The 23,299-nt window shown below is 35.7% G+C and overlaps 1 protein-coding gene across 13 annotated transcripts in view; it reads left to right on the plus strand.

Annotated features, from left to right (window-relative positions):
* The window catches only part of ppip5k1b (diphosphoinositol pentakisphosphate kinase 1b), a 36,081-nt gene extending 15,784 nt beyond the window's left edge, over positions 1-20,297 (plus strand). For 4 of the 13 annotated variants that reach the window (XM_059536825.1, XM_059536828.1, XM_059536827.1 and 1 more), the window contains 15 exons: positions 73-194; positions 2,144-2,326; positions 2,414-2,555; positions 2,693-2,916; positions 3,000-3,127; positions 4,089-4,212; positions 4,304-4,411; positions 4,485-4,601; positions 4,682-4,819; positions 5,939-6,035; positions 7,590-7,697; positions 8,752-8,814; positions 13,939-14,076; positions 14,504-14,614; positions 20,016-20,297. In XM_059536825.1, the coding sequence (XP_059392808.1) occupies positions 73-194; positions 2,144-2,326; positions 2,414-2,555; positions 2,693-2,916; positions 3,000-3,127; positions 4,089-4,212; positions 4,304-4,411; positions 4,485-4,601; positions 4,682-4,819; positions 5,939-6,035; positions 7,590-7,697; positions 8,752-8,814; positions 13,939-14,076; positions 14,504-14,614; positions 20,016-20,110 (1,898 nt within the window). In that variant the 3' untranslated portion in view covers positions 20,111-20,297. Of the gene's footprint in view, positions 1-72; positions 195-2,143; positions 2,327-2,413; positions 2,556-2,692; positions 2,917-2,999; positions 3,128-4,088; positions 4,213-4,303; positions 4,412-4,484; positions 4,602-4,681; positions 4,820-5,938; positions 6,036-7,589; positions 7,698-8,751; positions 8,815-12,291; positions 12,322-13,938; positions 14,077-14,503; positions 14,615-20,015 lie in introns of those variants that run through there. The other 9 variants (XM_059536826.1, XM_059536829.1, XM_059536832.1 and 6 more) reach the window with 7 other exon arrangements.
* Positions 20,298-23,299: the final 3,002 nt, after the last annotated feature.

The following is a 23,299-nucleotide window of genomic DNA, read 5'->3' on the forward strand; positions in this document are numbered from 1 at the left end:
TGTAGGTTTGTAAATGGTGGTTATGTAATGTGAATGTGTGTGTAAACTCAGGCTCATTCTTCCTTTTTGCAGGCGACTATGCCGGCTTCCCTGGTTGTGGCCTTCTCCGTTTACACAGCACTTACCGCCATGACCTCAAAATTTACGCATCAGATGAGGGTCGTGTTCAGATGACTGCAGCAGCTTTTGCAAAGGTTTGTTGGGTTTTGTCTGCTGGGTATGTTGGTATTATACAACCCGAATTCCGGAAAAGTTGGGACGTTTTTTAAATTTTAATAAAATGAAAACTAAAAGACTTTCAAATCACATGAGCCAATATTTTATTCACAATAGAACATAGATAACATAGCAAATGTTTAAACTGAGAAAGTTTACAATTTTATGCACAAAATGAGCTCATTTCAATTTTGATTTCTGCTACAGGTCTCAAAATAGTTGGGACGGGGCATGTTTACCATGGTGTAGCATCTCCTTTTCTTTTCAAAACAGTTTGAAGACGTCTGGGCATTGAGGCTATGAGTTGCTGGAGTTTTGCTGTTGGAATTTGGTCCCATTCTTGCCTTATATAGATTTCCAGCTGCTGAAGAGTTCGTGGTCGTCTTTGACGTATTTTTCGTTTAATGATGAGCCAAATGTTCTCTATAGGTGAAAGATCTGGACTGCAGGCAGGCCAAGTTAGCACCCGGACTCTTCTACGACGAAGCCATGCTTTTGTTATAGCTGCAGTATGTGGTCTTGTATTGTCCTGCTGAAATAAACAAGGCCTTCCCTGAAATAGACGTTGTTTGGAGGGAAGCATATGTTGCTCTAAAACCTTTATATACCTTTCAGCATTCACAGAGCCTTCCAAAACATGCAAGCTGCCCATACCGTATGCACTTATGCACCCCCATACCATCAGAGATGCTGGCTTTTGAACTGAACGCTGATAACATGCTGGAAGGTCTCCCTCCTCTTTAGCCCGGAGGACACGGCGTCCGTGATTTCCAACAAGAATGTCAAATTTGGACTCGTCTGACCATAAAACACTATTCCACTTTGAAATAGTCCATTTTAAATGAGCCTTGGCCCACAGGACACGACGGCGCTTCTGGACCATGTTCACATATGGCTTCCTTTTTGCATGATAGAGCTTTAGTTGGCATCTGCTGATGGCACGGCGGATTGTGTTTACCGACAGTGGTTTCTGAAAGTATTCCTGGGCCCATTTAGTAATGTCATTGACACAATCATGCCGATGAGTGATGCAGTGTCGTCTGAGAGCCCGAAGACCACGGGCATCCAATAAAGGTCTCCGGCCTTGTCCCTTACGCACAGAGATTTCTCCAGTTTCTCTGAATCTTTTGATGAGGTTATGCACTGTAGATGATGAGATTTGCAAAGCCTTTGCAATTTGACGTTGAGGAACATTGTTTTTAAAGTTTTCCACAATTTTTTTACGCAGTCTTTCACAGATTGGAGAGCCTCTGCCCATCTTTACTTCTCAGAGACTCTGCTTCTCTAAGACAAAGCTTTTATAGCTAATCATGTTACAGACCTGATATCAATTAACTTAATTAATCACTAGATGTTCTCCCAGCTGAATCTTTTCAAAACTGCTTGCTTTTTTAGCCATTTGTTGCCCCCGTGCCAACTTTTTTGAGACCTGTAGCAGGCATTAAATTTTAAATGAGCTAATTAAGTGGATAAAAGTGTAAAATTTCTCAGTTTAAACATTTGCTACGTTATCTATGTTCTATTGTGAATAAAATATTGGCTCATGTGATTTGAAATTCCTTTAGTTTTCATTTTATTAAAATTTAAAAAACGTCCCAACTTTTCCGGAATTCGGGTTGTATAATGCTTTTAGATGGGATTGATATAAACCACAGCAGGTTAAGAGTGGCGCTCAGAATTTTGCTTTTTAATTATTTATTTTTCTATTGTTTGTTTGATTTGCTTGTTTTTACAAAAAAAAATTTAATACTGTTTTTACAACAACAAAAAAATGGTTATTATATGTAAATTATCTTTTATTTGGTGGATCTTGCGTTTCATTTTTTTTTTCAAAATCATATTTATTATATCCAGTTTTAAATCCACCCCCCAACTGATTATTTCACAAATTACTTTACATTGAAATTTTACTTGTGGCTGTATTCAGGGTCTGTTAGCACTGGAAGGAGAGCTGACTCCAATCCTCGTTCAGATGGTGAAGAGTGCCAACATGAACGGATTGCTGGACAGCGACAGCGACTCTCTCACTGACTGCCAGCAGAGAGTCAAAGCTCGATTACATGAGATCATGCAGAAGAACAAAGACTTCAATGAGGAGGACTACAGCAAGGTTGAAGCGAGTTAACTGCTTATTTATAAAAGGCTCATATTCTTAGTCTAACTAAACCTAGTCTTCAATTTGTCATGTCTCTGTAAGTTGGCTCCAACAGGCAGCCCATCTCTGGTGAACTCTATGGGGGTAATCTTCAATCCAGTCAGTACTTGTGATCGAGTTCACACACTCATTAAAAGCCTTACTTGTCAGATCTGTAAAAGGCTGGAAGACCCCAAATCTGCAGGTTTGCCCTCTATGGCTTCTTTAAAAAAAAAAAAAAAAAAAAAAAAAAAAAAAAAAATATATATATATATATATATATATAATATACTACATGAATATTTATATATATAAATGTATATATTTTTTTTATTTTCACAGATCTACAACTATACCACAGTGAGACTCTGGAGCTCATGCTGCAGCGCTGGTCCAAACTGGAGCGTGACTTCCGCATGAAAAACGGCCGCTATGACATCAGTAAGATCCCAGATATCTATGACTGTGTGAAATACGACACCCAACACAATTCTTCTCTGGGGCTGGAGGACACGCTGGAGCTTTTCCGTCTGTCCAGAGCACTTGCAGACATCATTATCCCACAGGTAGAGAAATCGTTAAATGCGGCAAATAGTGTTCATGTGTTCTCGTTCACCTTGCTGTTAGCTGCATACACGCTCTCTTTCAGGAGTATGGAATCACTAAAGCAGAGAAGCTGGATATTGCCAGTGCCTACTGCCTACCTCTGGTCAAGAAGATTCAGCTGGATCTTCAGAGAACCCATGAGGACGAGGCTGTCAACAAGCTGCATCCACTGTGAGTCTCTGTGCTGGGGTACAGTGCCTAACTCTTTGACCGAGTGAAGTCTATACTGTACATCCTGTAAAGGGCTTTAAATTACTATTAGTACATTTCACTTTAGCATTCATGCATGTCCTTTTTTTTGTGGTTATTTTACTCACAGCCCCTCGCACTTAACTTTTACCTTTATTTATGTATTTATTTATTTATTGGCCATAGTTAATGCTTTGATGAAAAGCTTTGTCATTTCAGATTTATTAACTGATATCCATTTTACTTGCACTAAAATGGTGAACAGTTTTTGTCAATAAAAATAACATTTTTGTTTTTTGTTGGCAGTAATATATATGTTAAAACATAAAATAAGTCAATATGTTTGTTAGACTTCAGCAATCGAAACTTGACCATTTTGAAAGATATATAATAGTTTATTTATTAATTGATTGATTTATTTTCAATATTGTTGATATTGATATTAAGGTTTTTTTTATAGTCATTGTTTTTTTTTTTGGATGAAAATGTTTTATCATGCCATATTTATTAAATAATTGTAAATGCAATCTGTTATAATGTGTTAAATGTAGTAAATTTTACTTCTGCACTAAAATAGAATAACATTTTTGTCAGCATTTTTATTTTTTCAAATAATAGCAAACCACAATTTAGCAAACCAGACCAAACGTTTTTTCAAAAGATTTGATATTTAAACTAAAATCCATACAGATTTTTTAAATGAACATTTTTAACACACATTTCATGTATGTAAAATAGCAAAACAAAATTAACATAAAAAAATGTAAAATAAAAATTATATTCATTATATATTGTATATTAATTAATGTATTGTATTATAATTAAATGACAAGTTCCCACTTTTCCATCAAAACCATGCAGTATGTTCTTCAGCTAAACTGTTGTAGAAGCTCTGAATTCTCAGAACCTGTGAGTGATCAGGTTATGTATTTCATTCCTCCTGGTGGTTCAGGTACTCGCGGGGCGTGATGTCTCCGGGTCGACATGTTCGAACCCGGCTGTATTTCACCAGCGAGAGCCACGTCCACTCCCTGCTTAACATCTTTCGCTACGGAGGCCTGTTAGACGTGAGTCAACAAACATCAAACATGCACACGATAACCCGCATCATGCTTAATGCAGGTTACTTCTTTCTCTATCATATCTGTGTTTGTTTAGGAGCTAAAAGATGAACAGTGGAAGCAGGCTATGGACTACCTCAGCGCTGTAACTGAACTCAACTATATGACACAGATTGTTATTATGCTGTATGAGGACAATAACAAGGTACAAGATGTTGCATTAGCTCTTTGTACTCAATTTCTATGCTTCTTTCATATGCTGATATCTGTGTCTGTAGGACCCCTCTTCAGAGGAACGTTTCCATGTGGAGTTGCACTTTAGCCCGGGAGTGAAGGGGTGCAAGGATGAGGAGAATGCACCAATGGGTTTTGGCTTCCGGCCTGCCTCCTCCGAGGTCTGTGTTTTACTTGCACCATGGATTATTCATATATACATGCTGGTCCACTTCCAACACTTCCATTTCACATGTAACAGAACCACGAGATGCAGACAGACCCAGGCAGTCTTGAAGACCTTTCTCAAGACGAGCCTGACAGAGCTGCACTGACTGAGCCAATCAGCATTCAGAGGAAGTCACCACTCATACGAGGCCGAAAGGCTGGATCTATGGAGGTACAGTACTGTATTATAGCCTCTTCTAATAGGCTGCTGCCATAATCCAAAAATGGACTCAAACATTTACTTGAAATTAAATTACTTTAACTGCCAACTGTGTGGTGATAATAGTGCAAGGTTAATGGCACGAGAGTTTTGTGAGGACAATATAGTCTAATCCATAAGTGGCATTCTGTGAAAATTAACATGTGAAATTAAGAGTAACATTTTACCTAGAGCCATTATGTATAATGCATTATAAAAGTAGTTTTAAAACATTTCATTGTACAATCTCATGAATAATTGTAACCACAGTTAAAGCATTATAACACTTATTAATTCATTGTTACATAATGCATTTAAAATTTGATTATAATAATTTACGACAAGATAGTGTATTACAATGTACATTATGAATAATTATAACTCATTATACCCTTTAATAACCTTTTATGATGCATTCTACATTAAGGTTTAAAAAAAAGTGCTACCACCAAATTAAGATATTGATAAAATGTTTTGGATGATATTTTAATAGTTTACGTTAATGACCGTATAAAATGAATAAATAAAACAATTACAGTGCTATATTTATTTACTATATTTATATAGATCATAAATCATACAGTAATATTTTCTCACATAGTATAACGATTTCAAATGTTTGCGCTCTGTAATATATATATATATATATTTAAATTAATACTTTTATTGAACAAGAGTGCCTTAAACTGATCAAAAGTGACAGTAAAGACAATTATAATGTTACAAAAAAATGTTTCTGTTTTAAAGAAAAACTATTATTTTTGCCTTGCTACTTAAATAATCCTGAAAAAATGTATCATGGTTACAACAACGATTTTTTTTTTTTGCGTTAAGAAATGTTTCTTCAGCACCAGATCATTATATTATGATTTCTGAAGGATCATGTTTGAATCTTTAAAACGGTTGTGTATATTTAAAAATATATAAATAACATTTATATTCCTTCACAGGGGTCATCATACAGGGATATAATTTAAAAACTGAATAACAAGCGGAATTTATTTAGAAAGAAGGAAAGTTTGTGCTAAAATGATTAGCAATGCTGTTTTGTGTTTGTATATTTATATTTTTTATGTTTTCCTCTCTTTGCAGGCTCTTTCAGAGAGCAACACTTCTTCTCGAGGGCTGGCGTATCGCATCTTCCCATCGACTTCTCGTCAGTCACCTGAGATCAAACCCAGCGGGCTAGGTGGGAGTTACATTTCACTTGTGTTGTTCTCATGCATCACATCTCTTCGGAAAAACCTCTTAAGTGACCAATCCTGGTTGACCATTAAACGCACTTGTTTCTGTTTAGCACCAATGACAGTTCAAGGGCCCTTCTCAAGTTTATTTAAATCATGTGCATCGGAAATGCGTCCATGCTGCCAGTAGTGCTCTAAATATGGCTGCTGGCTGTGCCTTCTCTGCTATTCTTGTCTATACTATTTCTGTCACCAGAGAACATTTACAGGGCGACAATGCGCAGTGTTTGTTAGGCCCGGCGCTTAGAGATTGTGGCTAATGTTTGCACCTCACTAAACCTTTAAAGCATGATTTGCAGATCACTATTTTTTAACTAAGTGCATGTTGCATATGGCATGTCTTTCATTTGAGTAATGTTTTTTTTTTTCCAGTAGTACCCTCTGCTGGTTGCAGTTAAAGCCTTAAATTAAATTCGTTAGAGTTTCACCCTCCTGCACTGGCAATATATTTTTGTTCCCAACCAAAGACCAGCAGTTTAACTGGGTTTTCTATTTAAAAAAAGTTCTCTATATGCCTGGAATTGAGCTTAAAGGAATAGTTCAGCCAAAAATGAATGTTAAAAATGGAAGACAAAATCTTTTAAAAATCTATTTTAAAATGCTTGTTCAAAGTTATCTGCGTTTGTTTTGGTTTAATATGGTTTTGTAAAACTTTTATATGATTTTCAAAAAACAGTTGAAGTACTTAATTTTAAACAATATTTTTTTACTTTTATTTTATTTTATTTTAATACAATACTTTAATTTTAACAATATTTAATAATTTTCTAAATAATACATATTAAAGATTACGTTAAAGGGTTACTCCACCCCAAAATGAAAATTTTGTCATCAATCACTTTACCCCCATGTCGTTCCAAACCCATAAAAGCTTCGTTCTTCTTCAGAACACAATTTAAGACATTTTGGATGAAAACCGGAAGGCTTTTGACTGTCCCATAGACAGTAAATTACACTGTCAAGGTCCAGAAAAGTATAAAAGACGTTGTCAGAATAGTCCATCTGCCATCAGTGGTTCAACCGTAACTTTATGAAGCGACGACAATACTTTTTGTGTGCAAAGAAAACAAAAATAACATGCTGATGTGCTGTTTTTTGTTCAAATCAGAGCGTAAATACATGTAGAAAATGTATCCTTGTGTCGTGGCTGAAACAGAAAAGCGTACACAGTTTGCATTCAGCTCATATTTTCCAAAATGGCGCTAAGGTGATGCGGAGACACAGAGGAGATGAATTGTTTAATAAAGTTATTTTTGTTTTCTTTGCATACAAAAAAATTGTCGTCGCTTCATAATGTTATGGTTGAACCACTGATGGTAGATGGACTGTTCTGATGATGCTTTTCATACTGATTTTACTTTAATTTTTGAGTGAGCTATCTTTTTTAACTTCTTCAGACGAGGAGCTGCATGTTCACTTGTGAAAACTAACCACTACTAACCCTCCCCCCCCCACTCCCCCCGCCCCACCACACGCACTCCCTCCTCTCCCACACGCAGGCGCCCAGTGTGCGGGCCTCTTCAGTGCCTCCTTCCCCAACCTGAGAGACCTAGCACGAGTTCCCCGCAAAAAGCCCTGCTCGCTCAGGAGTCGGTCTTCTCAAACCGGTATGTCCCAAAAAAACACACACAGGGTCATAATGCACCTGAAGATTCAAATGATCACAAACATCCCAGCAAACAGTTCTTCTGAATAATGTCTAGATATTCCCATTTTACTTTATTCAGTGCAACAAATAATGTTGAGTAGCATTCAGTTTTCTTACTTCCATCCTAGTGGCTGTTTTTCAACATTCTTGAAATTATAGTCTAGTCTTCATCCCAAAAAAGCCATTACACACAGCAGGAGCTGTTCCTAAACTATTTGTGTCCAGCTGTTTATCAGTGTCTCTCATAGGAAAATTAGGTTTCCACAGTTACCAAATAATGCTATAACTAATCATTTGTCACCTTTGCTACCTCCAAATGGCTTATTTGCATGTGCATGTAAACACATTTCATAATGTGCTAAATTGCACAAATTTGCAAGCTATTTTATGCAAAAGGGAAACATTTTAGTGTCCTACGACAATTCTGAAAATGTGTTTGTGATGGATAATATCCATAGCAACACAAATTATTGCTTTTACCACAATCTCTAACTGATATTATGGTTATTTGCAAAACATTTATTAGAAATTGCACTCCAATTTCATATGTGCAAACAAATGCGTTTTCTCTGTCCCCATCAGAATTAAATACATTATTTGAAATTATTATTTGAAGTGAATTAGCTATTCTTGTTTTATTATATTTATTTGTATTATTATTAATAATACTAATCGAAATGAATATTCACCCCTCTCTTTCTTAGCAGCATTAATAGTTTTGTCCACAGGGTGTTGCTGTGTCTCTGAGATATAGAGGATTACCTTGCGTAACACATTTGAAATAGCACCCAAAATACTGCCATGTCATGCTGCATCCACAGAGAATTCTGGGTAGTTTGTTGTGACATCTGTTGTTTTTTTGGTACTCTTATCTCCACATTCAAGGGCTGGCCCACTGTTACTTTTGCATGATGGTGGGAGGATTAAAACTGCTGGTGGTTTTGAGTAAAAGTGAAAGCTCACGAGGGCCGCAGTGACACGAGTAATGCTGAATGCTTCTTTTATCTCCTCAGAGCTGCTCTCTATGCCAGCAGTAAAGAGATTTTCTGTGTCGTATGCCAGGCATCCGACTAATGGTATGTTTGGAGTTTTTGACAGCGTGTTTTTTTGTTGACACTCTCCTGCATGCCCTCTGCTGCTGCTAGTCTTCATGATTTAGCACCGTTTGTGATTTTTGTTGAATTTATTTCATGAATAAGGGAGGCTTTTCTTCACCTTTTTCTTTTAGATTCATAAGACACACCCATCTTAATTCATTTCTCCTTCTGATTGGCTAGATGCATGGGTTGTGTACCGAATATATCACTCTGGATATATTGCTGTTTGTGTGGAAAAACGTGTGAACACCTTTCATGTTGATCCACTTGATTCAGAAATGATTAACCATTTCACCACCATTACTGCATTAATGATCACATGGCATATGCATTACTTTAAATGACGTCTTCATTGCAAAATAAATCAGTCTTAATATTAAATAATTAATAATTATACAGACATTTATTTGAGGAGGAAAATCTTTATGATAGTAAGACTTTTCAGAGAATATATTTTTATTTATTTATTTATTACAAAAATTTAAAGCATAAAAAAATTATTTCATCCATGGCAACATTTTACTTTTCTATTCATTTTAGTTTGATATACTACAATAAATAATAATAAAATATATACACTATATAGAATAAAACTATATATATATATATCATTTTAAAACTATTAATAATGGAAAAACACATCTAAATATTTTACTGAAATTATTTTTTTTAAAGCATTTCTGCAGTGTTTATAGTTCCCTCATTGTAATATATTAAAGCACCTTTGCCAGTGGGGATAATGGATACACTTCACACTTTGCATGATGGTCATAGATGCTAATGGGGTGAGGGTTAACATCTGTTTTTACCTGATTCATTATCTTGATTGAAATTAAATGTAGGAAAATGATGTGCATTTTTATTTGAACAAACTTGTTAATGTAAGCATGATCTTATTGCTTGTTTCAATACACCTTAAGTAGAAGTTTCAAAGCTTCAATTCGTATTTACCAAGTGTTTGACTTCGTTTGAGAGACATTTAAGATGATCATTATATTCACATTCACAAGTTTTCCTCCTGAATCAAGTCTGTTGCTAGGGGACTGAACCCTTATAAAATGATGCAGATGTTTAGCACAAGGCTTTGTCGAATGTGGGCGTCTCTGTAGGGATTTGAGTTAAGACAGGCTTTGGTGAGGTTGAAGTGTTTTTCTTCACACAGTACAGCCTAGGAAAGAGTTGAAATGATCTAACTGCTTATTTAATTTGACACTTTAACACAGCTTGAGGGAAACTCATTTTTGCCACGAGTCTAAAAAACCCTTGAGACAGGCTAACCATGTGTTTCCTATCAACACGTGTCAGTCATTTTTTTAGCCAATAAGCATATCTGTCAAGACCGAGGAAGATTTACGTGCTATCATTCAGCACACAAAAAAAGGTTTTACGTTTTTTTTTATCCAATTTTGATCCAATGATCCAATTTAAAGTGATTTAAAATGACTCATTTAAGCTGCAGATTATGAGGAAAGAAAACGTACTGTTTAGACCAAGTTAATCAAGTCATTAAAATCAAGTTAGTAAACCCAGAAAACCAATGCATCCTGCTGTTTTATTTAAAAAAAATAGTCATTGTTTTTGCATTATTGACCTTAGTTATTTTATTTATTATTATGACATTTAAATACTTTTAAATAATTATTATTAGTTATAACAAATCAATAACATTTTGCACGGTTGATGTCAGTTATTTAATTTTTATTATTTATTATTGCAATTTGACATCAGTAGTATTTTGCACTATTGATCTCCATGATGTTATTAATTATTAATCACTGTTTGTTTAATTTTTATAATTGTTATTTAAATGAGCTGCTTTTTCAAGCTAAAAACAGCTGTTTTAATTGCAAATTATTTATATTATTAATTTTTTTATTGTTATTTATTTGGGCTGCTTTTTCAGTCTGAAATGGATATACCTAAGGTAATATTGTGTATTATGCACTATTGTATATATGCTCTTTAAATATTAGTTGCATGTCACAGAAGTGTATAAAAAATGCTTCAGTGCAAGATTATTACTGCTTGTTACAGCTGACTTTGTTTGAATGACTCACTATGTTATGAAACTTCAGGAGTGTTTGCATGCACTATTCGAATGTTTTATTCAAATACAAATACCGTAGCATAATTTGAACGTTAGTTGATAATGCAAAGAGCTTTGTTCAATCTTAAGGCTCTGTTCGGAGTGTTAGCTTCTTACAGGGACTCTAATTGCACCCTAGTTGCCTCTGAAAATAGTTGTAGGTCCTGACAAAACCAAAAACATTAATTTCAGCTCATTAATTGTATGTTGCTGTAAGTCACTGGCAGAAACATCTCAGCAGGGGTTGAGGCAGTGGATACTCATTGCTGTGTGCTGCAGTCCTCCTCCTCCTGCTCCATCTCTGTCATCCCTTTGTTCCTCCTCAACCTGCAGTGTTTATTTCCCTCCCGATTCCCCGAAGCCTTGGCTTCCCTACGGCCCACACCATCCCTCCTCCATCTCTGCCACATCTCTGCTTACCTCATCCCTCTCCCTCCTGTCCTCCTACTCTCCTCTTCTTCCTCCTGTTACTCAGTATTTTCCTCCCGTTACTCAGGTTTTGAATAATTCTGCTTATGAATCTGACTCAATAATTAACTGTAGTTAAAAAACAAAACAATAATGACACAGTTTATGATTTTATTAAATTGAAACATTTTTATTCATAAAATTATCACAAATGTGAAATAAATGGTACTTTTAAAAAGTATCACTATCTTCTATTCTCCATCTTCCCAAAATTCCTGTTTTTTAAATGACTATTTTCTTTCTTTCTGAGGAATTAATAATGCTTTTACTCTCAAAATCGCTCTACGCCTTACTTCTGTTTACTTACCTTTCTTTTCCTCTACCTTCCCAGAATTGCTGTACCTTTATTAAGTATCTTTATTAAGTTATTTGTTTTTCTTAAAAATTACAAATAAGAAATGAATAGTACTAAAATCTGGCATTACTCTGTCCTTTCCATCTTTTCCTCTGTCTTCCCACAATTGCTGTCCCTGGACATTTGTTATCCCTCTCTGATGCTAACCATCACCTCTTGCATCCATCATTCTCTCTCCCCTCTGTAGCACTCTTAAATGAGCATCAGGTGGTAAAGCTGTTAGCTGGGCTCCACCACCTACACCGCTGCTCCTACCACCTCCACCTGCTCCGTGCTGGCCAGAAACCCCCAGAATGCCTCTCTGGTCAGCACTCTTGTCACTTGCTCAGTCCTTCCCCTGCTTCATGTCTAATGACCTCATTTTTGATGTACACGTGCAAAGTGTGGGATGCATCAGCTTATGCCAAAGTGTTACAGTTATCTGCTCAGCTCTTTTATCTGACTTCTTGCTTTTCACCACTCATTTCTTTCTGCTATATAACATCTCATAACCTCTGATCCTCTTTTCTTATCGCATGCCTGTACATATGGCTTGGTGAATGTGAAGATTACTTGCTTATGTTGACGTCTACATAGAGTAAGTATAATACTATTGCAGCTATTTACATGTTATTTAGAGTAACTTAATTGACGAAATGTTACCATTTTCCAGGACTGAAAGATGATCGGCAAGAGACCTGTAGTTACATTTATTTTACCACCATTATTGAGTGTTCTCATGCTTTGTGCCCTAATACCTTCTTAACCATGGTAAAATCAATGTAACGATCAAATCAGTGACCTCCAGTAGCATAAAAACTGTAGAAACCAAATTACAGATTTATAATTTTATTTCAAATAATTGCTGTTCTTTTGAACTTTCTCTTCATTGAAGAATACTGGGGAATAAATGTAGCATGGTTTCCAAAAAATATTAAGCAGCACAACTGTTCAACATAATAACATTAAGAAATAAATTAATATAAAATAAAAGAAATTATTTATTAAAGTGCAGAATATAAAAATGCAAACTGAGATAGAAAACATAGAATATACATATATACTCACACACACACACACACTCATATGGCTCGGTGAATGTGAAGAATTCTGGATATAATACAGTATATACAAATATTTGTGTAGCCCATGTAAGGAACAAGAATATGCATCAAACCTTGCTTGAGCTCATAAATCATTCAAAGATTCTATATTGTAATTGTGTTTTTACTGTGTGTTTATTGCATACCATATTGTGTGTACAAACTGCATGACTAAATTTGCTTTCTATACAAAGCAGCCTGGTACACTTGATTTCAGTAAAGTCAAATGAATAACATCATCCAAACTGTATATTGTTATTGCTCTTTTGAAACTCAAAATGATTTTTCATAAATCGAGATGGATTCGTTCAGAAATTCAACTCACTAAACTGAATGACCTGCTTGCAAAAGTTCTCAAGTTACACAAAGCCACACAGTGCAATCTGATTAACAGCTATTGTAAAGAACAGGCAATAACTACAGTGCACCCAGCTTATGAGATAAAGAAAGAAAGCTTTTTTTTAACAATATGCAAATCTTTCATATATTATAAAGTGCTGAATTAAACTGCTTCTGTGTAACTATGTTATTTTTTTGTCATTATTAAACTGGGAAAGTGTACCACTTCCATTTACACATTTTCTCTCTCATCATCTAGTTCCATTACCGCTAACCTAAACACATTAGCAAACAAAGACATAATTAAATACACTTTCAATGTACTGGGCTCATTAAAGTGCATTTCTCCAGCATTGCACTTGTTTTTTTTATGACAGTTTCACTAATCTTTTTATTGGTTAGTTAAACATGTAAAGCTTCAAATTGGTTTATTAGTCTGCAGCAGTCCATCCTAATTCTTTCTTCATTAAACTAATGATAATGCCTTGCAAATGAGATGCAAAACACTTTGTTAGTGTACCGAAGTTCTAGAACTTGTTCGATTTCACCAAATTAATTGTTAATAGGGAACAGGGAACATTGCGATTCCAGTTGCATCTTTGAGGTTTTCTGGAACCATTGGCGAAGTGCTGTTTGTTTGGCAATACAGTGCCTGTAGGCCACAAGAGGTTGGCTTCATACTCCATAGAAGAGCTCAAAGTGTGTTCATGGGATATCTGTAATGATGGCTGCCACTGAAAGAGTTTGTGTTTTTGGACCATGTGTTGGTGCAGGGTTTGAAGGTTGCTCCTTGGTGCCCTCCATCTATCCACTGGAGACACTGCACAACTCGCTGTCCCTCAAGCAGGTGGACGAGTTCCTCACCACGTTGTGTAAAAATGGGAGCGAGACACAATTCAAGAGGCTCAAATGTAAGTGGATGAATACTTTTGACGTTCATTGTTACACTTGATTATCATGAAATCTGTTTTACATGACGATGTTGATCACACTGGCATTAAATTTAAAAGTATTTACACTGAACTGAAACCAAACTTCAAAGTATAGCTGTAAACTGCTTAAATGACATTTAAAATAGGCTTTAAATTCTTTATTGACATTAATGATTCCATGAAGAACCTTTAACATCCATAAAACCTTTCCATTCCACAAAAGGTTTTCAATAGTGGAAAAAGAAGGTTCTTTAGATTTTTAAGATGTTCTTGACACTAAAAATGGTTTTAAACCAAGAGATTGTTTGGGAAACCAAGACTCTTTTTTTTTCTGTGGCATCACTGTGAAAACACCCTTTTGGAACCTTAATTTTTAAGAGTGTATGTTCTTTTCTTTTCTCTTTAGCCCTGTCTGCCATGTTTGAGTCACACTCCCAGCCATCCATAGATGTTGATAATCAGGAGACACCAATATCAACTCCAGTCCAGAACCAACCAGCTTCACAGTCTCTCTGGTGTGAGTATACTTCACTTTTACATCATAGACACCCACTTTATTAGATGCACATTGCTTGGACCTTCTGTTGCCTTCAGAACTGCCTTAATTCTCCATGGCATACAGTCCAGTGAGATTTTTGTCCATAATGACATGATAGCATCATGCATTTGCTCCAGATTTGTCGGCTGCAATCACGAGTTTCCATATGAGCAGATCATCTTTATCAAATCTGGATGCCTAAATTCATTGAGTTGCTGCCATGAGATGGTCACTCTTACTGGACGAGACATGAAACCTCTTATTTGGTGCAAAATTTAGTTGTCAGGTTTATTCTAGATTTTAGCTCTACCATTTAGATTACTGTTGGCTTTTAATGCCGCAGTTTCCCCTGAGAGTTTAGTGATTTATGTTCAGTCTGTGGCTTTAGGGGCAGCTTTCAGTAAAAATCTAGGTTGCGTTAAGTCACTGCGTTGTCTGCCTCTTTGTAAGCCATTAACTATAATATCGTTGTTTGTAAAAGTGGGGCTAGGTACATGCTGGACGACAAAAGTATCTTTCAGATTAATAGTGTAATTGTTCTGTTTTTGGTTATGTAACATTAGTTCCATGAGGCTGTTTACGAAGGACAATACAGCAGGATATCAGTTATATATATGTGGTCATGTGAAAAGATGATTTATGAAACAAATACTAAGATTCTGCCAAGAGGTTCTAGTTTAATTGACTTTATATTATGTTTTTTAAAATTAATTTTAAATGCTGTGATTGATTACTGTGACACAAGCGGTACCAATTGGAATTGCAATTGGTTATTCAGATACTGGAGCCCCACCCCAAAATCACGCCATTGTTTGAGCCAATGTTGTTGTGTTACGTTACAGGATGATTACTGTAAATTAATATATAAAAGATTATATAATAATATATAGATGTTTCCAAGACTAAATGTTTGAATGTTTTCAAGATTGATAATAATAAATGTTGCTTTAGCACAAAATGAGATTGGAATGATTTCTGAAGGATCATGATCATGCCATAATAATAATAATAATAATAATATTGTATATTTTAGCAATAGCCAAAAAAACATTGTATGGGTCATAATTACCGATTTTTCTTTTATGCCAAAAATCATTAGGATATTAAAGGTGCCATCTGTCATATCTGGCAAAAAAATCAAGTCATACTCCACATTCCATACCAGATGGGGGCAGTATGCCTCAATAAAGTGAATTGGTCTACTCTAGAGTAACAAACGAGAAACGGCATAGTCTCTATGCTCCGCCCCTACCTTCACAACAACCCTAGAGCATAGCTGAAGCCTATAAGACAGCGGTTCTCAATTGCAGTCCTCGCGCCTCACTGCTCTGCACATTTTGAACGTTTCTCTTAGCGCTTCAGACATTTGTTCTATTCGAACATAAGTGCCCTGCAAAGTGGACATCACAGGATATTCAGCCATGATTCCAGTTCGAAGTGAACGTAGCTATATGTTCCAATCAAAGTGCATTGAAGTGTGCAAGACGTGAATTTAAATTGTATTGATTTACAGAGGTATATGATGTCACAGTTGTCCATGTTTAAAGACGCTGCACAGCACAAAACAGTGAATGAATGTTTCGATGTGAGGTAAACTTCAACAGATTTCCCCTGCTCTGAGAGTAGGGAGCAATGAACATTTGAAAAACAGTTCATGCACGGAGTTCATTTCTAATGAGCTGATTATCTGAATCAGGTGTGTTAACAAAGAGAAACGTGCAAAATATGCAGAGCAGTGGGGCGCGAGGACTGGAATTGAGAACCGCTGCTATAAGAGGACGTTTTGCCTCCAGAGGAACGTTGGGTGATGTCAAGTGATTTTGAAACATGACATCTTCAAGCTACTCCCCTTCACCTTTACCAGTGAATATGTTCATATTCGTTTTGTTCATATTACATTGAGTTGTATATACACATTATTTGAATTAAATTAATTTGACAGACAGCATTCTGTCAACATCATAGCTAGCTAGCGCCAACTAAAGTAACCAGAGCTGCCAACTCTCAAGCATTCACCGTGAGACACACGCAATTGACTCTTTTCACACGCTTTCATGCAACACATCAATTTTCTCACGTACAGAAAAACCACGAAGCAAAGAGGACATGGAGACCAACAGACTAGACAGAGCAGGTTACTTATGATATAAAAAAATGGGTAAGTTATAGCCAGTGTTGGGGAGTAACTAGTTACATGTAACGGCGTTACGTAATTTAATTACAAAATTGTTGTAACTGTAATTAGTTACAGTTACTAAGAAAAAATGAGTAATTTAATTACAGTTACTTATGAAATTTTTAACGATTACAAAGGGGATTACATTTGAATATTTACACACATCCACATACAGATTTCACTGATTTATTTCCCAAATTGCACTGACTATTCTGAGACATACCGCCCTAATAATTTCCGGGATGCGGAAACACAGTCTGGTTCGTAGAATCCAGTCATAAAAACAAAATGCCTAACGCGGACGGAATATGCCACATTTTGGATGACTAAATCAAAAGTAGGTCAGTACACTTGAATCAAAATATGACATGGACTAGTGTCTGTGAATATAAGCCCCAAAAATGCAATATATGACTTCTGCGTGTCTGTGGAAATCAGGCGCGGACTGGACACCGGGAGAACCGGGACCATTCCCGGAGTCCTGGCAGCCGATTTTGCCCCACTATTTAATATCATTATTGTATAATTGCCTGCCGAATGTACTAAAGCGATCATTTGTGAATCCGCCATTTAATAATACAATCTCGGAGAAGTCATGAAGTGTTAATCATGACTCGCGCGCTCTCCGCGACTCCGCCAAACGGTTTGGATCAGACTCAGAGTAATCAATGCGAGAGAGAGAGAGAGAGAGAGAGAGAGAGAGACAGTGGACTGCTGGAGCAGAGAAGCAGAACTCCTGTTCAGGGTTTCAGGTCAGTTTCATCTGTAAAGATGCTTTTTTTGTCTTTGTTTTTTTATTTATTTAATCAAGCAGCAGCACGTTGCTCATCAGTCATCACTCAAAATACTATAAAGGACATCATTATTATCAGTTGTAATGTTACAGTAGTAATTTAGCTAAAAAAAAAATCAGATTTTTTTAATAGGTTTAGGGGGAGCTACGACAGACAACAACACAACCCTTACGAAAATTAACATTTTAATATTTAACTATAAATCCAGAGAAAATGGTTACTATTGGTTAACTTTGGTAACCAAAAATGTAAAATTATTTTACAAATGTATTTATTTAAAAATCCATTTGCAAAAAAAAAAAACGTTATTTTACTTTTATATAGGCTAATAAAAGCATGTTTAACTTTTGTAAGGGAAAAACATGACTCGTGTAAAGTATTAGGATTTTTCTATAAAGATATTGTAGTATTGTAGAGTATTGTATTGTAAAGTATAGTTTTGATCAATCTTGATTATTAAAGTCATGAGAGAGATGGATAACAGGGCAAAATAAAGAGACTGAAGAGAAAAATGGAAGTGAAGGTGCAGTTCAGGAGAGAACTTTTAATTATTTTGCATGTCCCCAAATTAAAGATTTAAACCTTTTTTTATGTCAGGTCCATACAAAAAAATAGTTTTGTCCATGAATTTGTTTGTGTGAGTTTGAATTTTCCAGTCTGAATTTTTTATACATAGGCCTACTGAAGCTCGCAGTGTTTTCAACCTCTGCTGCCTCAATATAGGAGTACACGAGCACATAAACATAATTTCTAGAACTGCTCTGTGTCACTTCATGTGCATTTTACTTATTTTGAGAAAACTATCATCATATACAAAGAGACAGCAGTTTCAGGAGTTTATTACACAGAATACGTCACATGCTTATTAGATAACTGTATTTAAGTTGATGTATATGCTTTTATTTATTATTCTTTAATTTTCACAAATTTATAAAAGTAATCAAAAAGTACTCAAAAGTAATTAGTTACATTACTTTAATAAAGTAATTGTAAAAGTTACACTACTATTACATTTTAAACAGGGTAACTTGTAATCTGTAACCTATTACATTTCCAAAGTAACCTTCCCAACACTGGTTATAGCTAGCTAATTATCAAACGCAGCTACGGTTAGCCATCGCTAACATTAGCACGTTTATAGAACAGCCTTCGATACATTTCTATGTTATAACTTCCCGAAAAAAAATACACAAACATATAAAACAAACTTCTAGCGAAATACTAACAGCATCTAACTTACCAATCCAAAAGAAATGTTGCAAGTTCGGTGTCGAACCTCATTTCTTTCAGGTCCATCAGTTGTCTCCAGCGATTGAAAGCAGTGCCGATGTTTACTCTGGTTCGGCTCCTTTTCTTATCGGATTTGATTTGTGATTCCGAGCGCGGTTGTTTCCCTGTAGCAGGTGGTGGTCTCTTGCCAAGGGCTTAAGTCATCCTTCCGCTCTCTTCCCTGAACTGAAATTAAGTAGTGGGCCGTACTTTCCACACGATTGACATCAGGTTAGATTACGCCTACAAGCCGTGCGAGTTATTCGTGTATTGCAGGTTGGCTGGTGGTTATGTTGCCCGCATACCGCCTCCAATGGCCGAAACTGGTATTACGACACCTGTCGGGCCGGGGCTAGTAATGCTACTGCTAATTAAGGTTGATATCTCTGCAGCACTATAACTTGACATTTTTTTAATGACATCATCGCCCTTATTTCTTCTCATACTTTTGATGCGTGTAGGTCATTTTTTGTATATTTTTACCTCAATTTTTGCACATGGCACCTTTAAATAAAGATCATGTTCCATGAAGATATTTATCAAATTACCTACCGTAAATATATCAAAACTTAATTTTTGACTAGTAATATGCATTGCTAAGAATTCATTTGGACAACTTTAAAGGCGATTTTCTCAGTATTTAAATTCTTTTGGACCCTCAGATTCCAGATTTTCAAATAGTTTTATCTTGGCCAAATATTGTCCAATCCTAATAGACCATACATCAATGGAAAGCTTTTTTTTTTCAGCTTTCAAGTGGTGTATAAATCTCAGTTTCTACAAATTGACACTTAAGACTGGTTTTGTGCTCCAGGGTCACATATAAACAAAATCTTACTGATTCTAAACTTTTGAACAGTAGTGCATAAATGTTTTATTTTTAAATATGTATATATATATATATATATATATATATATATATATATATATATATATATATATATATATATATATATATATATATATATATATATATATATATATAAATATATAAATATAATAATTTATTATTATTATTTTTTTTCAACTCAAATAAGATAACATTTCATTTAAAGTACATTTGATTAAAGGATTTTTTTGTCAAAGCAAAAAAAAAATATGTAAGACAAGGATCTTTAACTCTGTGTGTGTTTGTGTGCAGACACGAGCAGCCCTCCCAGTACTGTATCCAGTTCTGGGCCTTCGTCTCCATCTGTGCCCGAGCCCTCATCCAACTTCAGATTCAACAGCGAGTAGAAACATCTTTTACTCTTAGATCAGTTTCACAGTGTCTGTTTTAAAGGATTGAGGTTAAGATTGATATGGTCCATGTTATCTACTTGGAAGCTGCTAATATTGTACTATCTGCACTTCTACCTTAACAATACAGAGGCTCTTTGTCTGAGATTAAGCTGATAGTTTGATCTTTCAGCAAATACAGCTCTGAAACCAGTAATTAGCTCTTCCGCTGTTCTTCTGAGCTCCAGTGGAGTTGGATAGTAATTATGATCCCAGATTCAGTGGCAGAGAGACAGAGACATTACAGACAAAAGTAATTGTCTGTGCATCTTTTTTCCCCACCCTACAAATGCAACTCAAATAAATACTCAAAGCAGCATACAAGTCCAAAAAAAAAGTTAATCATTCACATCCAATCGTGTTATTTTAATTGTACCACTATTTTTTTCAATTTGTGTATATTAGAATTATTTTATGATTGTCTTTTTTGATCATGTGATTTCTTTTTAGATTTACATAAAAATTGCTGTATTTTTATTATGTGAATTGCAAAGGTATTGTTTGAGAGTGATTCAAGGGATAGTTCACCCAAAAATGAATATTCTGTCATCGTTTACTCACCATCATGTCATTCAGAACCTGTATAAATTTATTTATTCTGTTAAATATAAAAGAAGATATTCTAAAGATGATGGCACCCAATGACTTACATGATATTTCCTTTTCCAAACCATGGAAGTGAATGGCTACCGTCAAATGTTTGGGTTACCCACATTCTTCAAAATCTCTTCTTTTGTGCTCAACAGAAGAAACTCAAACAGGTTTAGAGCAACCTGAAAAATGAGTAAATGACAGAATTTTTATTTTGAGCAGGACCCATCCCATAAAATGAGCTGTAATAGACTTTTCAAGAGTGTTCAGCTGTTTGTAATCTGCTGTTGTGTTTACTCTGTAAAGTTGAAAGTATATTTAATTTTAGAGACTTGTATTACTTAATAAAATAGCTTTAAATGTGTCTTTGTGATTTATTATTTTTTTAACGAATGAAAGGCCTCCACTGAATCGCTGTAATTTATACCTGCCGTGATTTGCTGTTCTCTCCGACCTAATTGAGGTTTTGAAATTCAGTCTGTGGTGCCAGAGTCTAGAAGAGTGTGATGCCAAACAATGATGACTCACGCTTTGCCCTCAGCTGTGCTGCTGTGTTGCTATAGTGACGGATTCTCATCCACTTATTGACTTCACCTGAATGAATGTGTGTGTGTGTGTGTGTACTGGTATATATGGTTTATGAGGACACAAATGTGTATAATGACATGGGTATGACACAGGTATTACAAGGAGAGGGTGACTTATGAGGACATAACCCATGTCCCCATTTTTAAAAACGCTTATAAGCCATACAGAATGAGGTTTTTTTTTGAGTTTCCTGTCAGGGTTAGGGTTAGGTGTAGGGTTGGTGTAGGGCCATAGAATATACAGTTTGTACAGTATAAAAACCATTACACCTATGGGATGTCCTCACTTTTCGCAAAAACAAACGTGTGTGTGTGTGTGTGTGTGCTGGTATATATAGTTTATGAGGACACAAATGTGTATAATGAGATGGGTACTACAACTTAAACATGGTTTATGAGGACACTTCCTTTGTCCCCGTAGAACAAAAGGCTTAAAAAAAAAAACATTAAAAAAATTGCCAGTAGTTTTCTGTAAGAATTTTTAAGAAAATAAGTTTGTACAGTTACATTACGCCTATGGAAAGTCCCCATAAACCACAACTGCATGTCTCTCTCTCTCTCTCTCTCTCTCTCTGTGTGTGTGTGTGAAGACAACGAGTCATCGCAGGCAACCGGTGAGCTGAAGATGTAGTCATAGCACACTGTTAGCTCATTTTCATTCACATGAGGACAAATATGAGTCGGGCCTTTGAAGTGAATTATATTGTGCATATTCACTTAGCCTAGTTTGAATTGCATAGTAGCTGCATAATTCATATCACAATTTATGCGCCATATAAATTCTGACATCTTACTGAGACAATTAATCAATTTGAAAAGACAATCTCATAAATTGCTCCCACCTCTCTGTCCTAAAATATCACCTGCTTGTAATAATAGACATCGTCATAGCAACAAGAAGGCCAGTTCCCCGCGACGGTGAGCTGGCGAATTAAGAAGTGTGTCATCGGCCGGTGCTCAGAGACTTTTATAAGAGATTAACAACCACTTTAGCTCCTGCCAGAAGATTTTGGAAGAGGTGTGGGTTGCTGTGGACTGGATGCTCAGTTAGTGTGAGGTAAAGTCATTGAGAGGAAGAGAAACCGTTCAAATGAAAGAGAGTTCAAATTCACTACCCTTTCGTTATGTTCGTGGATGAAAACATCCACTAAATTAAAATGCTGTAAAAATGTATCAGATAAATATATTTTTTTTAATTTTCTTTTGCATAAATCTGCCTTTATTTGTCCGTGTTGACCACGCCCCCGGCCACTATAAGAGGCCCGGCGTTTATTTGACTACCGGTTTTTATTTGAGGAATTACGGCATTATGAACCAAAATGCAATACCAACTTCAAATAAGCTGCAGCTCGCTGGAGGGGTCAAGCTGCATAATAATTTCTAAAACTTTGGTACAAGTCAAGCCCTTTCTCGTGTTGCTTGCTGCTCTTCTTACCTTTAAATGACCAGCACGATGGCATGCAAGTGTTTAAATCCACGTACTTTGCTTTTGTTTAGTCTATTCGCTTGTTAAGTCTGACGTCACATAGCAGCGCTTTTGCATCCAAACGCTCTATCAGTTACCACGAGAAAACAACAAAAGGTGCTAATATAAACTCACAATGTGATAGAATACTAGCGAAAAAGTTATATTCTTAACCTTTAACTCCATACCGAATATAAAAATATATATAAAAATTATTTGTGTTTGGGACGCTGTGATAACGGAGACTGTAGTGTATATCGTAAGTTTGAAAGCGTTTAGCTTAAATTATCAATATGAATAAACAGTGCTCATAAACGGCTGCTGAGGTCGTATTCTCAAGTGAAGCAAGTTGAGGCCTGGACCCGGAAACAGCACTTCTTACGTCATCACTTAACAACCGAATACTTTCACCACCATTAAAAGGCAGCAGGTGCATAAATACACTTTTGTTTACTCCATGTAGTTCTGAGAGCTGAGGTGTACATTTTGATTTTCTCAAATACA

The sequence above is a fragment of the Carassius carassius genome, chromosome 43 (genome assembly GCF_963082965.1).
Source record: "Carassius carassius chromosome 43, fCarCar2.1, whole genome shotgun sequence".
Lineage (NCBI taxonomy): Eukaryota > Metazoa > Chordata > Actinopteri > Cypriniformes > Cyprinidae > Carassius > Carassius carassius.